This window comes from Anguilla rostrata, chromosome 18 (assembly GCF_018555375.3).
Source record: "Anguilla rostrata isolate EN2019 chromosome 18, ASM1855537v3, whole genome shotgun sequence".
In the NCBI taxonomy this organism is placed as follows: domain Eukaryota; kingdom Metazoa; phylum Chordata; class Actinopteri; order Anguilliformes; family Anguillidae; genus Anguilla; species Anguilla rostrata.
In genome coordinates this window covers 5,294,519-5,313,848 of record NC_057950.1, presented here as the reverse complement: position 1 = coordinate 5,313,848, position 19,330 = coordinate 5,294,519, and the positions used below count along the sequence as shown (strand labels likewise).

Genomic DNA, 19,330 nt, shown 5'->3' with positions numbered 1-19,330 from the left:
AACTAAATCTAGATTGGACATTTGGAACACAATTTTCTGACAACATTCACTGTTTCAGGATAGAAAGCACAATGTAATTACTGAGCAAATCTATATACTGTATAACCTGAAACTTAAATGTACAAACGAGTTAGGGTCTTATCATCTTACTTTATTTATTTTTTAATTACCTGCAATTTTCTGTGATTATCAGTATTATATATGCAGACTTGACCTGCTTTCACTGTCTTGGTTGCTAAGCATGTGCCTTTTACACAGTGGATTTATGGACTGCCTGTACAACTGTGAACAGGTTATATGAAGCTTTATACAACTGCACCTCAACCTCCTCCGCTTTATCACTGAAATATTACCAGGATTCTATAAAGCCATGCCTTGGAACTGTTGATAAAAAATATAGCGTTGGAAACCAGTAATATATAATATATGATGTCCAAGACATATATTGGGCCATTGAAAAGATGAATGGTAAGGAAAGTCGACTGGGGGCAGGGGTGGGAGGGGGGAATCAATGCTGTAATGAGATTCAAAATTCTGCTGGTGTACCCTACGGCAGGGATCATCAACTCTAGCCTCAAATCAAAATCCAGCCCTGGTTTTCTTTTCTCCCGGGTAATTAGTGCTACTGATTGGCTAGATTGTCTTCTCACCTGACTCCCAGGCAAAGGGAGGGTGGAAAACCAGTGGTTCTCGGCCCTCAAGGACCATGAGTTGCTGATCCCCGCCCTACGGTGTCAAACCTGAACTGTGACTGTCAGCCTCACAGGGTCACTCGTGATTGGCCGCCAAGTTCGGCCAGGGACGGGACGGCTCCAGATGGACCGGGACGACGGCATCTCATCGACCCAGTCCCGATTGGCTAGTCAAGTGCCGACAAGTTCCCACAAGTTCCTCTGTGGAGCTAGCCCGTTAGCCTCTCTTGTGTCAGTGAGCTCTACTTGAGATTACCGTGGTCATTAGAAGCGGAGCATTCCTTTTGATCCTTGTGGCAGCCATCTTGATAGACTTCCTGATGACAAATGTTAACCAAAAAGAAAAAAAAAGGCTGGATTGTGTATAATGAAGTGAAATGATAAAATGAGATGGTGGGGGGTGGGGGGGTGGGGGGAGTGATGTTCCAGATGTTGCACACCCATGTTAGAAATGTCATTGTGTAACAGGCTGTTGGGCTCCTGCAACACCCATGTCCTTTTAAACCGATCAAGGACAACGTGATTACTCTCCATGGGACCACCTGGGACATTCCCATTTCTGCGCTGGCACAGGTAAGTCGAGAAACTCACGAATGCTTTGCGAGGACGGCTGTCGTCACCCAAAAGGCACAGGTGGCATGATGTAATTTGATTTTTTGAATATGCAGATATTTTGTTAATAGTGGCTTTTTCCCCAGATAGGTTTTATATACTGAAAGTTTTATCAATTTAATTTGCTCTTAAGCATAGAAGTTGTTCTAGGCCTCGACATGATTGTATGAGTATTAATATATGCATGCCAGGTCTGACAATTTGAGGAACTTTAGCGTCTGATAAAGACTAATTTCTGTCTGGGGATGCCACATTGTCTACAGTATGTTACAGTTTGAATACTAATGCTGTTAGAGAGTACATGACATACAGTTAGGACTTGGGGTTGTTTCTATCCAAATGGCATATGAACTGCAGAAGGGACATTGTGTAATTGTGTTCTTCAATAAAATGCATTTAAAAACAATTGACTTGATTTCTTAATTTCACTTAATTGGCTTAATTTCTTAATTTGCCTATGATGGTGGCAATAGTAGACTGCCGCAATGATTGGATATAACAGGGGTGTCCGGCCCCTGTCCTGAAAGATGCATTGTCTGCTGGTTTTTGTTGTTTTGCAGATCTTTCTCAAATCAGAATGTTCTCAAATCACCTGTTGATTGTGAAAGGACCCAATGAAAACCTATTGCAGCCTGCCAGTTCAGTTTGACTGCTGATTTATTTCTACAACTGATCATCAGCTTCTGCATCTTCCATAATGACCTCTGGCATACAGTAAATAGGGGAAAGGCTAAGTTCAGTGCTGCTGTTCACTGGAAGGTGTATGTACTCCTGTACGATGCATGCTGCAGGGCCAGGGAGAGGATGGCCCCTCCTCTGAGTAGTTCACCAATGCCTCATCACTGGCCAAAATTAAGTTCTTCCCAAAAACAAAGTTTTATTTTCTCTCAAATTTGGAATTGCCAAATGTGCCTGTAGCCCAGGGCTACGCAACTCTAGGTCGTTGCGGGCCGTCGTGTCTACAGGCATTCGCTCCAACCATGCGCTACACCACCCGAGTTCCCCAGTAAACTTGCTTCCTGAACCAAGGAGGTGAAATAGTTGGATAAATCCGGCGGTGTACTGGATTGGTTGGAGCAAATACCTGCAGGGCACTGTGGCCCACGGGACCTGCAGTTTTAGTAGCCCTGGGCTAGTCACCGTTTTCACACCTGCACGGATGGGAGGGTGGACTCATCGCACACATTGCAGCATCATCAAGCAGAACTGTGGCATCAAGCAGAAAGGTGAGGTACCTAGCATGCAGTTGGCAGCTACACATTCAGAGGAACACTCTTCTCCTGGTGCGATGAAGCCAATTGTGATCAGTCACTGCAGAGTCCTCATCGTAGGGTCCAGCCTATACTTGTAATGCCTGTATACCTGTCCTGTAAAGTCGCTTTTCCACCGCATGGTACCGGCTCAACTCGACTCGACTTTTTTAGTTTTCCATCGGGCAAAAGTTGTGGATAGTACCTGATACCTGGTGCTTTTTTGGTATCACCTCCGTCGAGGTTCCAGGCGAGCTGAGGCGATACCAAAAGGTGACGTGAAAACACCGCTGACCACTGATTGGTCAGGGCAACGTGTTTCATGTGGCGTCGCTAATGACGACCAGCTACATTGGCGGGGGTACTATCTGCAGTGGAAAACGAAGTACCTGGCACCAAAAGCGAGTAGAGTCGAGCTGAGCTGGTAGCATGCGGTGGAAACGCGGCTTAAGAGGCATCTTTGTTAGCTGTTAGCTGCCTATAACTTTGTGTGCAGCCTGAACATTTTTAGTTGTGCTGAAGTAACAAGGAACGAGGTCACCCGGCACAAGTGCGGGTCCATGGCTTCTGGTGAAAAGCTGTGGCTGGAAGCATAACCTGTCATCACTCCTTTGCTGATAAACCTGGCCCCGTCTCCCATTGTACTTTCACATTGTGCGATGCTCATCTGCCTCGTGACAATGGCTCCACGGGCCATTCCGAGGTCACGCACGGGGAATGAACTGGGTGTCTGTTATCACGTCCCTCGTGCTGAAAAGAGCTGTCAAAACGCATGACGAACTTGCATTTTTCACATTGTGCGTGCCCTCTTTAATATTGAAGAAGTGCGCGCTGGTTATTATGCAATTCAAGTGGACTGCTGGGTACATCACTGGGGGGTGGGGGTGTCGGGGGGGTCAGAGATGAAGCACAGTTATTTTGGGGAAGTATTCGTGTGGCTATGAGGCAGAGAAGTGGGTTTAGATTGAGGCTCATGACACCGCCGATTTACTGACACGCAATTTTGAGAACATTGCGTTTGCCTTTTGAAATGCATAGAAGTGTTCTCAATGTGTGTGCATTCAATTGTGAAAATTTTCCTCTTCCATTTTAAAAAAAATGGAAAAATGCGTATCGTATAGAATCCATTATGCTGTTGTTTTTCTTTGTATCTTATAATTGATAATTAGCCTCATTAAATATAATGTTTATTATAGGCTACGTGAAAACAATTGTACACTAAAATAGAGGGTAGCAGTCGGTATGGTGTATTTTGAGATTGATACACTATTTATTTCCGGTTTTCACGTGGTCGAGCATATTTATTAGTTTTTATTTAATTTGGAGTACTTTTAAATAGAACCACTGTCCAGATGTATTGTGCCTTGTATTCTGGCATTCTTGTATCGAACTGAAGGCACGAAATTATTCATAGTAGCTATATGCTGGTCCCCTTTCTTTATATAACCTACGAAAATGTATGGTGTTCAAATATAATTGGAGGCGTATTTCGGTAAACATATCTGTTACATATTTGTAACAAAACATTTGGTGTGCTTGATATCTGTCGAAATATTAAAATCTTGTATCAGTCTACTGTTGTCTTTGCTTGGTAGAGCGCCCCCCCTACAGTTTAGAGTAAGAGTAGAGAGGAATAATCTTTCGAAATTCTTTCACCCAATCATAAAATCCAACAATTTGGTCTCTGGGTAGTTTGACGTCTCGCAGGCCAATGAAAATAATGTCGGCCTATAAGGGCGCAGGGAGCTGAAGGTAACCGAGGGGAGAGCGACCAAGTCCCGGGGAAGTCACTCACGGAGTCACCGTGAAAAACATCAACAGCCGCCGCAAAATGCCGAATAAAACTAAAAAAGAGAAGGTAACACACGGAAAAGATCGTAACTGCAACTGTTAGAGAACTGTGTTTCTTTTTTCAGAGAACGTGTGTTAGATAAATGTCTTCATACAGATATTGCAATTGAATTCACCAACTAGCTAGCTGGATTGTGTATTAGTATTCTGAAGGCCTAGCAACCTACCTTTCATACCGTGAAAAGCGTCCTTCCTCTTCTCATGTTTTTAGTGGCTAGCTTGCTGGATATAATTCTGTGGCAATGGTAAATAATAACGAGTATTCAATTTTATTAGCTGTTTTTATACGATCTTCCTTAAACGAAAGGCTAAACCATGAATTGCAATTGAACTTTCAAATATTGTTATTGCCTTTACGAGTACAATCATTATATTGTTGGAAACAGTTATTTTAATCTTACAGAAAATGTAGTAGTTTATTGGAAAATCATTTAAAACGCTTTTTTTTACCTGTCAGTGCGCGAACTGATTTTCGATAGGGTGTTCTACTACCAACATAATTCAGCTAACCAGTTAGCCTGTGTTACATAAACGCACACATTCAAATCAAGTCTAGTTGTAAGTTTATCTGGATTCGTTGTCCGACGTCGGTTATGATCAAAATGTATCTGTTGTTGCTGAAAATGTTGACAGCTCGCTACGTACAGTGTCGATATCGTGTAGCGGATATGCTTTATCATTGTGCAGTTCGTTATTTTGGTTATTGCAGCGTTTTGCCTAGGAATACTTTTATAATCCCCATTGAATGTCCCTGACAAAAATATATGAACGACGTGAGCGCTCCGATCACATCCCGATCGTTAAAACAGACGTGCGTGACAGCGTGTTGATGAGGTACAGTGGAAATTGGGCCATTTTCCGCGTACTTCTGGAGCCAGCTAGGTTTGAACGGACAGGAATGTAGTGCTGTGCACTGTTCTTACACATAGGCCTGTGCATACCGCGGGTGGCAAGCTAGCGAAGTTGCACTGGAAAATATCCTAAGCCGCCAGCAGTAGCAACACTTGATACACCTTTTTCAGGAAGCCTGTGCGCATGAAATGGACTAAAAACTAATGAATAAATATGTAATACATTTTTTTTTGCATAAATACATAAAACAAACGGTCATGTTGCTAGCAATAACCAGCGTTGGATGACCTGTCTGAACACTGAAACGTTGACTAGGCGTGTAGGCTAGCTGATAGCAACACCGAGATGGGAGGTGCCGAGCACACAAGGATTTAATGTAATAATCAGTATGACTTTGTCATTCACAGGAGCCAACAAAATCTGCTAAAAGCAGTTCAAAAAACAGCAACGTTAGCGGAGGAAAGGACGCCGCGACTGAAAATTCAGATGAGGTAAATTCTTCATCTTTCACGATTCAGGAAAATGTGTATGTGAGAATTCCACTCACCTGTTAAATCATTGCACCTTATGGGAGTATTTATTTATTTATTTATTTATTAATTAATTAATTAATTAATTAGCTGTCCTTCATTTTCTGAATATTGTCTCCAGTGCTGTATATCCTATGCAGATGTGTGTGTGTCCAATATAGCACGTGTTGGTCGTAAAGTGCTTACTTTCATTTAGGAAAGGTATGGCCTGTTCTCATTTTCTGTAATTGCATTGGAAATATTTGCTCTGTACCAATCCTGTATGTTAATATGACCATAGTGTGCAATAGTTAATTTATGTGAATTTATGTGCCAATACAGTTCATTTTTAAGTATATGATCTCTTGTAGTAGGCCTACTGTTTTTCAACTATTACAAAACATTTCTCTGACCCTTTATAAAAGAAACTCATGTGTTAATGCTCCAAAAGAAAGCAAAAATCTACATGCAGCCTAAGCAAACCTTGCCTTATATTATATGTGAAGGTTTATAATAAATAATTGCAATGTAACGCTTATCCCCAGAATTTCAGCCTTTGTTCTGATGGTCCTTGTCAGGTCCTCGTCACCTTATATCCAAGGCAAACATGATTGAGTCACGCAGGTTTGCTGGCTGAGTTTATAGCCATTTCTTGGAACATTGGCATAGGAGCCATTAAGACATTTGAACTGGATCCAGGTTCCCTGTGTTTACGAGGAAGGGAGAGGCTTGTGTTCTGTGTATGAGCCTCTCTGTGTGTAGCTGGCCTATCTGTGCAGGCCTGACTTGCTGTAAAGACGTAGTCCTCCTGTGTTTACCCTGAATCAAAAGCAAAGATTGATTGTGTTTGTGCGTGCGTGCGTGCGTGTGTGCGTTTGTGCGTGCGTGCGTGCGTGCATGCTGTGTGTGGTGTGCTTGTGTGTTCATATGCGTGTGTGTGTGTGCATTTGCATGCTTATGTTTCTGTGCTTGTGAGTACATATGTGTGTGTGCATGTGCCTGCATGTGTATGGGTGTGTGTGTGCGTGCATATATGTTTGTGTGTGTGTGTGCGCGCATGTGCATGCTTAGGTTCTGTGCTTGTTTGTGCGTGCGTGTGCTTGTGCATGCATGTGGAGTTTGTGTGTGTGTGTGTGTGTGTGTGTGTGTGTGTGTGTGTGCGTTTTAGCGACTCCAATTGAATTTTCTGTCCTTGATGAATAGCAATAGAACAGAGTTGCCCCTTGCGTCTATGTGCCTCATTTACAACGCCTCCCGCATTGCTGGAGGATGACTGTGAGAGAGAGGAAGTAAGGGAAGGGGAAAGGAAGCAGGCTCTTGGTGACGTTTTACATGCAAGTTATGAGACCGGCCACGTGTGATGACAGCGCTGGAGCGTGGATATCAGATGCCAGGGTGGCATGCAGTGCTCTGCAATGTGGAGGCCATTTGGGAGTGGCACTGAACAAATCGCCTGTTACCGATGTGTCAAGTCAGGGGATTACTTCTGCCAAATAAGGTGATGGGTGTGTCCCAAGTAAGAGGTTATTTGCCGTATTCACAAATCACCCAACAGGGTAATTCTTCAGAAAGCCCTCTGCGCAGCCTGCAACAGATTGTGTGTCAGCCAGCATTTTCCCTGGGTAGACCACCTGCAGCCTCCTGAAGAAATTGTGAGATTCTCCGTTCTCACCCTGCTGTTCTGTGCATTTCCTGCCCCCCCGTTCATGATATGAACCTTGTTCAAACACCTAATTGGGCGTGAAACATTCGTTGCCGATCTTACTGAGTGGGGAGGGGGGTGGGGGGTGGGGTGATGAGGGACTGCTATTTTGCGATGCTTTATTACCACATGCTTGGTTTTAAATAGCCCATTGGACCGGAACATATGTAACCACAGACGTCACACACAGTCACCCTCAGTCAACAGAGCTGGCAACAGAGATGGCGATTAGAGTGAAGGTCTCCTCAACCACTGCCGCCAGTGCATAGCACACCATCTCGGTGATGCACGGCAGCCATTTTGCACCAGAATGGTTGAGGGACCACGGTGTCTTGTTTTAAAACTCGCGTCCGAAAGACAAAACGCGTGACCGTAAATAATTGTCTTGGTTTGTTAAAACTACATTTCCCACGATGCATTGTGCCAGAAAAGGTGCAGGGAGGATTTTGACTGGGAGGATCCTCACTCGTTGTCTCACCGTGAGCGTACTTGCGGCTCGGTTTCCTGTGAAAAACGTTGATTCGCTTCAGCCGTGGTGTCTGTGTGTCTGTCCTGCCCCCGCTCCCCCTGAACTCACTGGGCATTGGCTTGCTAGGCAGCGCCCGGTCCGCTCGATGGTCAGCGCCCGGTCCGCTCGATGGCCAGCGGCGTTTATTGCCCGCCGCTGCAGCGTCGTCGTTGGCCCCACCGTAACAAGCGGCACGTCTGTGTCGTGACAAGCGTCCTCCCGCGCTGATGACAGGCGTCTCGGTGCCCTTGTCGGTTGATGGTACTCAGGCGGATGGGTGGGTGGCTGGGTTGGGTGGGGGGGGGGGGGTCATTGATTAAAAGCTATTTTCAGAGCGGCTCGGTCGCACGGCCCCCCCCATCGCTGCCGTGGAGGCCTCGGGGTGCGTCTGATGGGGATGGGTGACGGACCTCCTCTTTTTGTGACATTGGGCTGCGGGGCTCGGGGGATACGCCGGCCTCCATTTTGTGACGTCGATCCGTGGAAGCCCCGGCCGCCGTACAGGAGGGCTGTCTGGTGCTGCCCAGACCTTCCTCCCCCTCCAGTGTCTGCATGTAAGAAGTGAACCCAGTGATTTGTGGGATTGGAAGGGCAGTTTTGTGCTTTTTATTTTCCAGCGAGTTGCGCATTTAAAAAAAAAAAAAAAAAAAAAAAAAATGGATACATTACCTGCAAGTACCGTGTAGGATAAAGAGCGCGAGGGAAAAGCCTCCAGAACGTTCCGGAAGCAGGAGGCCGCTGCTCTGGAGTGGAGCTGGAGCTGGAGGGGCCGGAGCAGGGCGAGGTCTTGCTTCAGTCTCTCTTTCTCTGACTGAGGACGCGCCGCGTTCTGCGGAGAGAGCAGGCCCCGAATCCCCCCCGGGGTTCCTTTACCAGACGCGCATGATCCGCCGCGTGAGCTTGGGCGGGAGACAGCGGCGGCGGCGGCGCCATCTGTGCGGTCACGTGACCCCCGGGCCTGCTGTTCGGGCGCGGCGAGCTTCCTGAGCAAAGCGGCGGCGGCGGCGGGGCCATCGTACGGCGACGCTCTCCTCGGCGTTCCCGCCGGCAGCGTGACGTGCCCTAGTATAGCGCCCGTCCGTTTCCATGGCGATAGTGAATTGTGAAGCCTCGCCCAAGTTAAAAGCAGTAATCGGAAGTTCATTTTTGGGGTCATCGCCGTCGTGGCGGTTGGTGTTCAGTGCCTGGGTAGTCTCAGGGGGGGGGGGGTTTGAGTTTGAAGCCGCCATGTTTCCCTGCACGTGAAATAGTCTTTCCCAAAAATATGCCACCGTCTTGCTGAACACGTCGCTGAAATTTTTCGATTATTGGTGTTTTTCTTGTCCCTTATCTCGCTTGTCACGACACAGACGTGCTGCTTGTTACGGTGTTATCTCCCATGAGTTTCAGCAGGAGGATTAAACTCTGGGCTTTTTACAGGAAACATTTCAGTTTCTTAATTTCACGTGTGATTATCTCACGTTTTGTGGTCTGCATTGTTTTACCCCTCTTTTTTAAGAAAAGATTTGTCTGGGTGACTTGAAACTGGACTGAGTCATTTGGGTCGAGCAGTAAAACATTGCCCTGTGAGCCAAACCTGGACAAAGGTGCGGTCGTTTGACATTTCCCTTTTCATAAACTCCTCATTGAACTCGTTGATGTCAGCAACGTGACCCATAATGCCCTTTGATACGTTCTGGATTCCTTTTTTTAAACGAGTGCACTTTGCAGATGTTCTTCTTCTCTGAATTTAAAGGTAAAAGTAGGCCTGGGCATTTGGGTGTTCCCTGCGGGACTGTTAAGCTGTTTTATTACCCTAATGCACTGCTGGATGTGTACTGTGTTCCAGAGAAGAGAACTGTTCCTCCTCCGTATTGTGTGTTGTGAATTGCTAGCTGGTATAGGTCTAAATATATGATCAGAATGAAAGTGAGTCAAATAAAAATGAATAAAAGATTTTCCATCTTGTGCACTGGGGGAAAACGTATGCATACTAGTTATGATGTTTGTATGTTCTAGTTGTATTTATAGACCAATTAAAAGTTGGAATTGCTGATTGGCTCTCAGACACATGCAGTACTAATGTGATATGTTTTTAAACCAATTTTATTCTAGGCCATCGAGTTCACATGTATTGACGTAGTATATACTGTCCTCTTAAAACACAAAGATGAGAGATTAATTATTGTTTTCTTTGTATGTTTGGAAGGATTTGAGTTCTGGTAATTCATTTGTTTATTTTGCAACCCTGTATTTATTTTCTTTTTGCATAACATTTGCATTATAATTGTTAACTGGGCCCTCAGTGTGAGAATATGCAAGAAAAACAGGTTATCTGGCAGAGAAAGGGAAGGGTTTGTTTTTCAGAGCTGTGAAGTGTGTCATTACTCCACACGTTTTGTTATTCCAAGAAAATACCCCTCGGGGAGCTGACGACTGACCTTAAAATAACAGACACTTTTGTGAGGTTTTAATCCGTTTCTTCAAACCGGGCCGATTGTTTTGGTTGAGCGACCTGGAGGTGACTGGCCGTCCCCTCCCTGTGTGGGTCACTCCTCCCCGTCACAGCGTCAGTCTGCACTGGCCCCACAGTGGTGGGACAGTCTTCCCAAAAAAAGGGGTCAGGACACGGGCTGAAGACCCACCCCTTGAGACTACATTTCCCACCCCCCCCCCATATCTTATATGGTTTCATGTTTCTCAGGGCTTGCCAAGGATGTAGCCTGTATGAATTTTTAAAGTATATTTTGATTCTGGATAAATAAGGTTAAGTTGCAAGTAAAAGTGAGTTCTGAAGGAATGTATTCTAAATCGAGCCTTTTATGCCCCTTTATAAACAGAATGCAGTAACATCATCAATGGGATCCTATCCATGTCAGTGTTTCTGTTGACTGTAATGAGGGGTGACGCTGTTATTGATCAGTGGAAGGCCTTGTCTTGTGGTGACTACCATTGGCTACGTTCTACATATTTTTCTTTTGCTATAGCAGGACTTTAGTACTCTGCTCAAGGGTAATGTGGTACTGTGCCACCTGGGAGTTAAGCCCGCAGCCCCTGAGCTGTGAGTCCAGCTCTCTAACCACTGTGCCACGCTGCTGCCTGATCGGAGGCAGACTTTCGCTGATCAAACAAGAGCTTACATTACAGGCATTTAGCAGATGCTCTTATCCAGAGCGACTTACACAACTTTTTATTTTTTTTACATAGCATTTACATTGCATCCATTTATACAGCAGGATATATACTGAAGCAATGCAGGTGAAGTACCTTGCTCAAGGGTAACAACGGCAGTGTCCTACCCAGGAATCGAATCTATGACCTTTTGGTTACAAGCCCAGTTCCTTACCCACTATATGCTACACTGCCGCCCAGTGAACGTTCTGTGGTCTGTACTGAACCGTACTCTTTGTTTGAAGCCCATCTGAGCAGGCTATCCCCGAACTTACTGTTTCTGTCTGTGCATGTGTGTGTGTGTGCTCCCACCCCCACCCCCTCCTCCCAAACCCCCCCCCCCCCCCCCAAACAGGCCCAGCAGCAGCAGACCGCCAGCAAGCGCCCCAGCAACAGCACTCCCCCGCCCACCCAGCTCAACAAGATCAAGTACTCCGGGGGCCCGCAGATCGTCAAGAAGGAGCGCCGGCAGAGCTCCTCCCGCTTCAACCTCAGCAAGAACCGCGAGCTGCAGAAGCTCCCCGCCCTCAAAGGTAGCGCCGCCCGCGTCCCCCCCCGCGCTGGCTAACGGGCTCTGTTAGCACGTCTCCCTGCCCCGAAGCTCCCCGCCCTCAAAGGTAGCGCCGCCCGCGCCGCCCGCGTCCCCGCGCGCGCTGGCTAACGGGCTCTGTTAGCACGTCTCCCTGCCCCGAAGCTCCCCGCCCTCAAAGGTAGCGCCGCCCGCGTCCCCCCCCGTCCCCGCTATCGCTGGCTAACGGGCTCTGTTAGCACGTCTCCCTGCCCCTCGCCGCAAACGCCGCCGAAGTCCGTCACTTAACGGTCACGTGTTGTGATTTTAAGTCATTTAGGGAGTAGTGGACCTGGAGTGCATTGGAGGGATGTTATGTCATCGCAGTGCGGTTTCCCTGGTGATTTGTGTTTTGAATCTGTTTATAGTTCTGTCCCCATGTGTTGTAAAGAAGTCTCATGGCATTACTTGACACGGGAAAATTCAAAGGAAAAGTCACACATGTGGTCATCTTTCACCATCCTTAAACTGCATTTTCAAACAGAGAATTGTGTTTTAATTCTTTTTTTGAATACATGGACTTCTTAACGGACAACAGTAGCTGAACGTCCGTCCGAATCTTCGAGTGTGTTTGTAATGCATCTTACGGCCAATGAAATGGAAAGTGATTACGGTCATGCATTACTGCTAGCCTGATCCTTAGTGGGGTCGTGTCAGGACACCTGGAGCATCTCTCTCTCTCTTTCTTTCTCTCTCTCTCCCTCTCATTTTCCTCTATCTCTCGTTCTCTCTCTGTATCGGCAGGCTGTAATTGGATGAGCAGTGAGTGTTTCCGCGCTAAGTAGGGCAGTAAACCTCGTAATAGCGCTCGCTGCAGACGGATTAGCCTCCCCTCGCCAGCCATGCGGCATTGAAATCACATCTGTGCGCGTACGTGTGCACCCCCCAGCCCCACCTGCCCCCCCCGCTCTGTTGACACTGACGGGTTTGTTAGCTTAGCACCTGGAAAGGAGACGTGCTGTGCTCTTCAGGGAAAGTGTGCATTCCTCTGTGTTTCAGGTGCTTACAAAGGGTGAGAAACTTTTTGAACTCGCTGTACTTCACCATTGTGTCACACCAAATTGTCCAAAAATTGTTAAAAAATTGTTTGTAGCATCCCTCAAGCTCTTTAAAACCGTTTCAGGTGGTAATTTCAGATTTCTAAATGTTTTAGCATTGCAGATTTTTTTTCGTGTTTGCTACAAAAATATTTTAATCACGAGAGGTGTATTACATGGCTTCCCTGTGGAATTTCAGCGGCTGTCCCAGATGAGTTTTAGTCGTGTTCTGTCGGACCGTCCCAGGCGTAGAATGTTCCGGATGCGTGAGCACGTTGAGCGCTGACCGCCGCCCCTCGGCACGTACCTCTCGCTCGGTGTGAGCCCGTTTCGATGACCCCCTGACCTCCCCTAAACGGGTTAATGAAAACACAGCCGTGGTGTAAATATGTGGGAGGCCCCCGGGGGGGGGGTGGGGGGGGGGTGTGGAGGGGTTATCTAAACGGAGTGTTCTCGATGTTCCTTCAGTGCCTCCCGTGCTAATTATTCCATAACCGCCACTAACGAGGTGAAGAGCCTGTCCCCCCGTCAGACGGGTCTTCTGTCGTCTCTGGACAGCTGAGGGATTCAGTGTCCTCCGCTGAGAGGGGATATATTTGGGGGGGGGGGCACGTGTGGCGCACCGCAGGCAGCGATCGGTCTTGTAGGCAGGGACAGCGAGTGCCACCCACCCTGCCGGAATCTCACACTGCTGAAACAGCCCCCAGACCCCGGAGGCCTGGGCAGGGGGGGGGGGAGGGGGGGTTGGGGGGGCGGGCGAAGTGGGGGGGTCAGTTCAGGCTGCAGCGCTGCATTATTTCTCCACTGGCTGAAACCTTTCCTGTGTAGGAGCTGGAAGCTAATGTCTGCCTATGAGTGGAGGAGCTGGAAGCTAATGTCTGCCTATGAGTGGAGGAGCTGGAAGCTAATGTCTGCCTATGAGTGGAGCTGGAAGCTAATGTCTGCCTATGAGTGGAGCTGGAAGCTAATGTCTGCCTGTGAGTGGAGCTGGAAGCTAATGTCTGCCTATGAGTGGAGGAGCTGGAAGCTAATGTCTGCCTATGAGTGGAGCTGGAAGCTAATGTCTGCCTGTGAGTGGAGCTGGAAGCTAATGTCTGCCTATGAGTGGAGGAGCTGGAAGCTAATGTCTGCCTATGAGTGGAGGAGCTGGAAGCTAATGTCTGCCTATGAGTGGAGGAGCTGGAAGCTAATGTCTGCCTATGAGTGGAGGAGCTGGAAGCTAATGTCTGCCTATGAGTGGAGGAGCTGGAAGCTAATGTCTGCCTATGAGTGGAGGAGCTGGAAGCTAATGTCTGCCTATGAGTGGAGGAGCTGGAAGCTAATGTCTGCCTATGAGTGGAGGAGCTGGAAGCTAATGTCTGCCTATGAGTGGAGGAGCTGGAAGCTAATGTCTGCCTGTGAGTGGAGCTGGAAGCTAATGTCTGCCTATGAGTGGAGGAGCTGGAAGCTAATGTCTGCCTATGAGTGGAGGAGCTGGAAGCTAATGTCTGCCTATGAGTGGAGGAGCTGGAAGCTAATGTCTGCCTATGAGTGGAGGAGCTGGAAGCTAATGTCTGCCTATGAGTGGAGGAGCTGGAAGCTAATGTCTGCCTATGAGTGGAGGAGCTGGAAGCTAATGTCTGCCTATGAGCTAATGTTTGCCTAAGAGTGGAGGAGCTGGAAGCTAATGTCTGCCTATGAGTGGAGGAGCTGGAAGCTAATGTCTGCCTATGAGTGGAGGAGCTGGAAGCTAATGCCTGCCTATGAGTGGAGCTGGAAGCTAATGTCTGCCTATGAGTGGAGGAGCTGGAAGCTAATGTCTGCCTATGAGTGGAGGTGCTGGAAGCTAATGTCTGCTTATGAGTGGAGCTGGAAGCTAATGTCTGCCTATGAGTGGAGGAGCTGGAAGCTAATGTCTGCCTATGAGTGGAGGAGCTGGAAGCTAATGTCTGCCTATGAGTGGAGGAGCTGGAAGCTAATGTCTGCCTATGAGTGGAGCTGGAAGCTAATGTCTGCCTATGAGTGGAGGAGCTGGAAGCTAATGTCTGCCTATGAGTGGAGCGTGTTGATTAGTGAAGCTCTATGAAATGCACGTTGTTGCAATCATAGCACCTCTAGGGTGTAGTAGGTTGGGGCGTAGTAGGCCCGAGTCAGCGTTTCCGTTTGGGAGCTGGGTTGATGGTAACTGATAGTGAGGCAGGAGGCAGGATGGGTAACAGGTAGGCCCCAGTCGCTGGCGAGTCGCGGGGATGCCCTGCCGCCTGAGCCCCTGCCTCCCAGGCCGACGGGACGGCCGGTGAAGGAGCCTCGTCGCAGGGTTTTGGCTGCAGTCCAGATTCACGCTGGCTGGCTGGGCACACCGCTGCACATTAGACACATGCCTCATGCGTGAGCGCCGCCCATTAACCTGTAATGAGTCCAGTACTGTAAAACCCCGCGAAAATGAATGCGCTGAGGCATGCGATGTGGGGCATGCGATGCGGGGCATGCGATGTGGGGCATGCGATGCGGGGCATGCGATGTGGGGCATGCGATGCGGGGCATGCGATGTGGGGGCATGCGATGCGGGGGCATGCGATGGGGCATGCGATGCGGGGGCATGCGATGCGTGGGCATGCGATGCAGGGACATGCGGCGTGCTGTTGTGTCTGTACGTTTCACGTGTGTCCGGGTTGCGATTACAGCGGTTAGCCCATAACCCCCATCACACTGTGCCAGTGGATAACGCCACAACCGACTGAAGCGTGATTTGAAATCGTTCGCTCTCCGCTTGTGGCTGGGTCTTCTCCAGAACCACCAGAATGGCGGTTGGGGTTTTGTAGCGGGGGGGCGGGGGGGGTGAAGGCGCTGCTCCGTCCCCGGATCCCGCCATTGGCAGTCCGCTAGGCGAACGGGAGAGCGCCAGGGCTCCACCCTGCGAGAACCTGCAGTGTAAAAAACAGAGGAAGCTTCCAGAGGCTCCCTTTCCTCCTTTTGTGTGTGTGTGTGTGTGTGTGTGTGTGTGGGGGTGGGGGGGTCAATGCCACCCCCCCACCCCCCCATAGGCATAGCTTTAACCTTCCCGTTGCTTGTGCCACCTGCCATGATCCATGTTGCCTTGTTGCTGCAGTTATGCCCCAATCTGTCACTTTCTCCCAGTCCGCCCGTATTGGACCTGCCCGTGCACACACCTCCCCCCCCCCCCCCCAGTTCCACTGTATTGGATCTCCCTGCGCCCCCCCCATAACCACCTCACTGCTATGAATCACCGCTTTGCTGCTTTCACCCTCACTGTCTCTGCAGCGGAATGATTGATCACGGCCAAAGCCAGCTGCTGGTACCCTCAGAGTGCGATGCCGCCTCTTTCTGCTGGGGTTGGGGGGGAGGCAGGGGGGTGGGGAGGGGGGTGAAGGATGATGTACATAACATCTGTCTCCCGAGAAGATTCCGGAATTGCAAATCTTGATGCCCTCCCCCCCCCCCCCCCCCAATAATCACAACAGGAGGCGGTGCCTTTTCAGAATATTCCAGAAACGCACTCCTGCTGTTCGCCCTCCCGATGAGAGCAGAAGGCGCTCTCTCACACACACCTGGAGGCCTCGGGCTTGATTTTGCACAACGGGGGAAGGAACGTTTGAGTTTGAGGCGGGTCGTGAGATTCGAGATTCGTGCGACGACAACAAGTTTCTGTGCGTTACACAATTCCTGTTGACATTCACGGCAGTCGGATTTAATGCTGCACCTGTTACGTGCTCCGTGCTGGCTGCGGGGCACACAGAACCCATGCTATCCTTCTACCTTTCTAATATTCTAATTCCACGTTTGAACATGTGCCATTTTAGCGAGGGGTGGTTGGCAGTAAATCTATTAGGTCGTTAACATTTAGGTATTTGGCAGATGGTTGTATCCTCAGGGCTTCCAGTGGTGAATACATAATGGCTTAACCCGTTAAAGACCAGGATGTCGGTGCCGCAGCCAATTGCAGTAGTTAGTACATTAGCCAACAGCATAATATTAAGTGGTCCATGGCATCCATTATCCATGGTAGTAGTTGGAGGTAAGAGGGGGATTGGGGATGTACTGCAGTGGTTTCAGTAGCAACTGGGGTTGAAGATCTAGTGTCACATATAACCTAGGTGGAGCTGGTAAACCCATCATAAACTCTTAGGGTTTAGCTTCTGCTGGGCCATGATGCAATGTAGGCGGGTGTGGTTTTTAACTTGTGGGAGAAGATGGGCAGGGACTTCGCTGCCCTCGCTGTGGTTGGGAGCTCATTCCACCGCTGAGAGGCTGGAGTAGAGAGTAGAGAATAGAGACGTGATTGCAGGTGAGAAGGTGCAGGTCCTCTTGCTGCAGTAGAGGCTAGAGCTGCTTTGGCCGATTACAGATGAGACGAACTGGCGCATTCCTCATCAGCTGGGGGGGGGGCTGATGGTGCATGCTGGGATTCCAGTGAGGAGAAGGCCCCAGTGTCCGGTCAGGACCGCGTGAGGGCCCTGTACAGTGAGCCGGTCCTGGGGGGCCACCGCAGTAAGAGGCTTCTCGCACACCGAGGGACACCGAGGAGAAGAACTTCAACTGAAGACGGGACAGAGTGCCAACTTGTAATCGACAAAACAAAAAGCCTGGATGACGTGCGTGCGTGCCGTGGGGAAGACTGACGTGCTGCGGGACGTGCTGACAGGTCTCAGCGCTGGGTGTGAAGGAGGCTTCGATGCTGAAGAGCGCCCGGCTTCTTCCCCTGCATCGCCGCGGCTGCCGAGCCGTCCGCTGGATTGTGATTGAAGCCCCCTCCTCCTGCAGGAGCACCTGACGCCTCCCACCTGTTCCGCGGCGCTGCGGTGGAAGAGGACGGCGTGTTATTTTCGGGGTTTTCTGGTGGAGCGGAAAGTCGGACGTGGGGTGGGTGGGGTGGGGGGGGGGGGGGGCGCTCGGTTTGGTGAGGCGTGAGCGCTCTGCCTCGCTGGCGCTGGGCTCTTTGTGCCACCCGACCCGGCACGTCCGAGCCGAGGGTCGGGGCCTCCTGGCACCACCCTGCAGGACCAGCCCGTGTCACGGCTGCCCCTAATCCGCCATGCCCCTCTCGGCCCCCGAAGGCGGGTTCACCCCCCCCCCCCCCGAGGCTCCTTCAAACTCGATATTTCCCTGAGACTCTTCCATTTTCCCCTTCTGCAAGGGGACGGAGCCCGCGGCCCTGCTGTCGTTCCCTCTGCGTTCAGGCCTCCTAGCGGGCCCTGGAGACTCCCTGTCCCCCTCGTGCAGCCGTGAGAGAAATGGCGCGTCCCTGTGAGACGGCGCAGAGCCGCCTGCACCGCGCTACGCGTGCGGTTTGATTGCCCCGCTCCCTCCGCTGGGGGGTGGGGGAAGGGAGGGGGGGCCGCGACTGCAGATGGCATCACCTGGCTCAGGAGGTGAGAGCGGTTTGTCTGGCGGTCGAAGGGTTGCCGGTTCGATCCCCCGCCCGCCCTGGGTGCGTGTCGAAGTGTCCCTGAGCAAGACACCTAACCCCTAATTGCTCCCAACGAGCTGATTGGTAACGACCTTGCATGGCAGCCTTTCACCGTTGGTGTGTGAGTGTGAGTGTGTGTGTGTGAGTGTGTGTGAATGGGTGAATGAGAGGCATCAGTTGTAAAGCGCTTTGGATAATAGAGCGCTATGTAAATGCAGTTCCATTTACCATTTATAAGCCGTTTGTGAAAAGGAGGGGAGGCCTTGTGAACTTTGACCTCTCGGGTGCATCTCCTCGAGGCCTGAATGAAGAATATTTACAGTGAACCACTTTCTGTAAGACGATATCCACCGTAACGTAATCGTCTCCTTCGGCTGCGTTTAATTGGTCTTCACCCTTCCCACTGGTTAAATATTATATTTGAACTTACTTGCCTAACCTTTATGCGGTTTGTGTCCTTTTGGGCTTTTAAAATATAACCATGAAGAAGGCGTAGAATGTGGAAATACATTAATACAGTGTTCATAACTGAATAAACATTGTCCACATTTTCCTCTTGTTTACATGGGCTGTGACTTTGACATGTATCTGTATTAGGCTGCGGCAGGACAGACCCGGGGTGAATGTTTCAGAAAGCGGGGTGCGAAGTCCTCGCTGTCTCGATGCGTGCTTTCCCCTCTTCGTACCTGCGTGGTAAACCTCACCTGAGCCCGTAATGAGCTGACACGTCGCTGTCACATAGCGGGGTAATCTGCGGAGAGCGCGGTGACATCGAGATCTCAAAATAAGCCGCACGCGAGACATTCGACAGCGCGGTGCAAAAAAATGGCTCGTCGTGACGACCGGCTACAGCCGGCCGCTCCCCCCGCGCCTGCCAATCCCTGCCTCCCTCTTCTCCCTTCTCTTCCTGGTTCGCTCTTCATCACCATTTCTGGCTGCATTAATCATCTCCTGTCCTGCCAGCACTCACTAACAGTACTCCGATATATTCTGTTTGCTATTAAGGCCTGACGCTTTGTGTGAGTTATTATCTCAGGGTGTTTTAGCGACGTTTTGCCTGTTTCGTCTGCGATTTTTTTTTTTTTCCGAACCGGCTTTTTCTCTACCCGGCGCCGTGACAACCGACGACCTTAACGAGCTTAACGAGCGCGGCCACGCCCTTAAGGACCGCCGCCCCTCGGAAGTGATCGCT

General features: G+C 49.6%; 1 protein-coding gene across 2 annotated transcripts in view; it reads left to right on the top strand.

The window, feature by feature from the left end:
* Positions 1-4,270: 4,270 nt before the first annotated feature.
* Positions 4,271-19,330, top strand: part of ppp2r5d (protein phosphatase 2, regulatory subunit B', delta) — a 36,529-nt gene continuing 21,469 nt past the window's right edge. The window contains exons 1-3 of one of the 2 annotated variants that reach the window (XM_064317248.1): positions 4,271-4,412; positions 5,665-5,748; positions 11,482-11,659. In XM_064317248.1, coding sequence (XP_064173318.1) covers positions 4,386-4,412; positions 5,665-5,748; positions 11,482-11,659 — 289 coding nt within the window. In that variant the 5' untranslated portion in view covers positions 4,271-4,385. Of the gene's footprint in view, positions 4,413-5,664; positions 5,749-11,481; positions 11,660-11,822; positions 11,837-19,330 lie in introns of those variants that run through there. The other variant, XM_064317249.1, reaches the window with a different exon arrangement.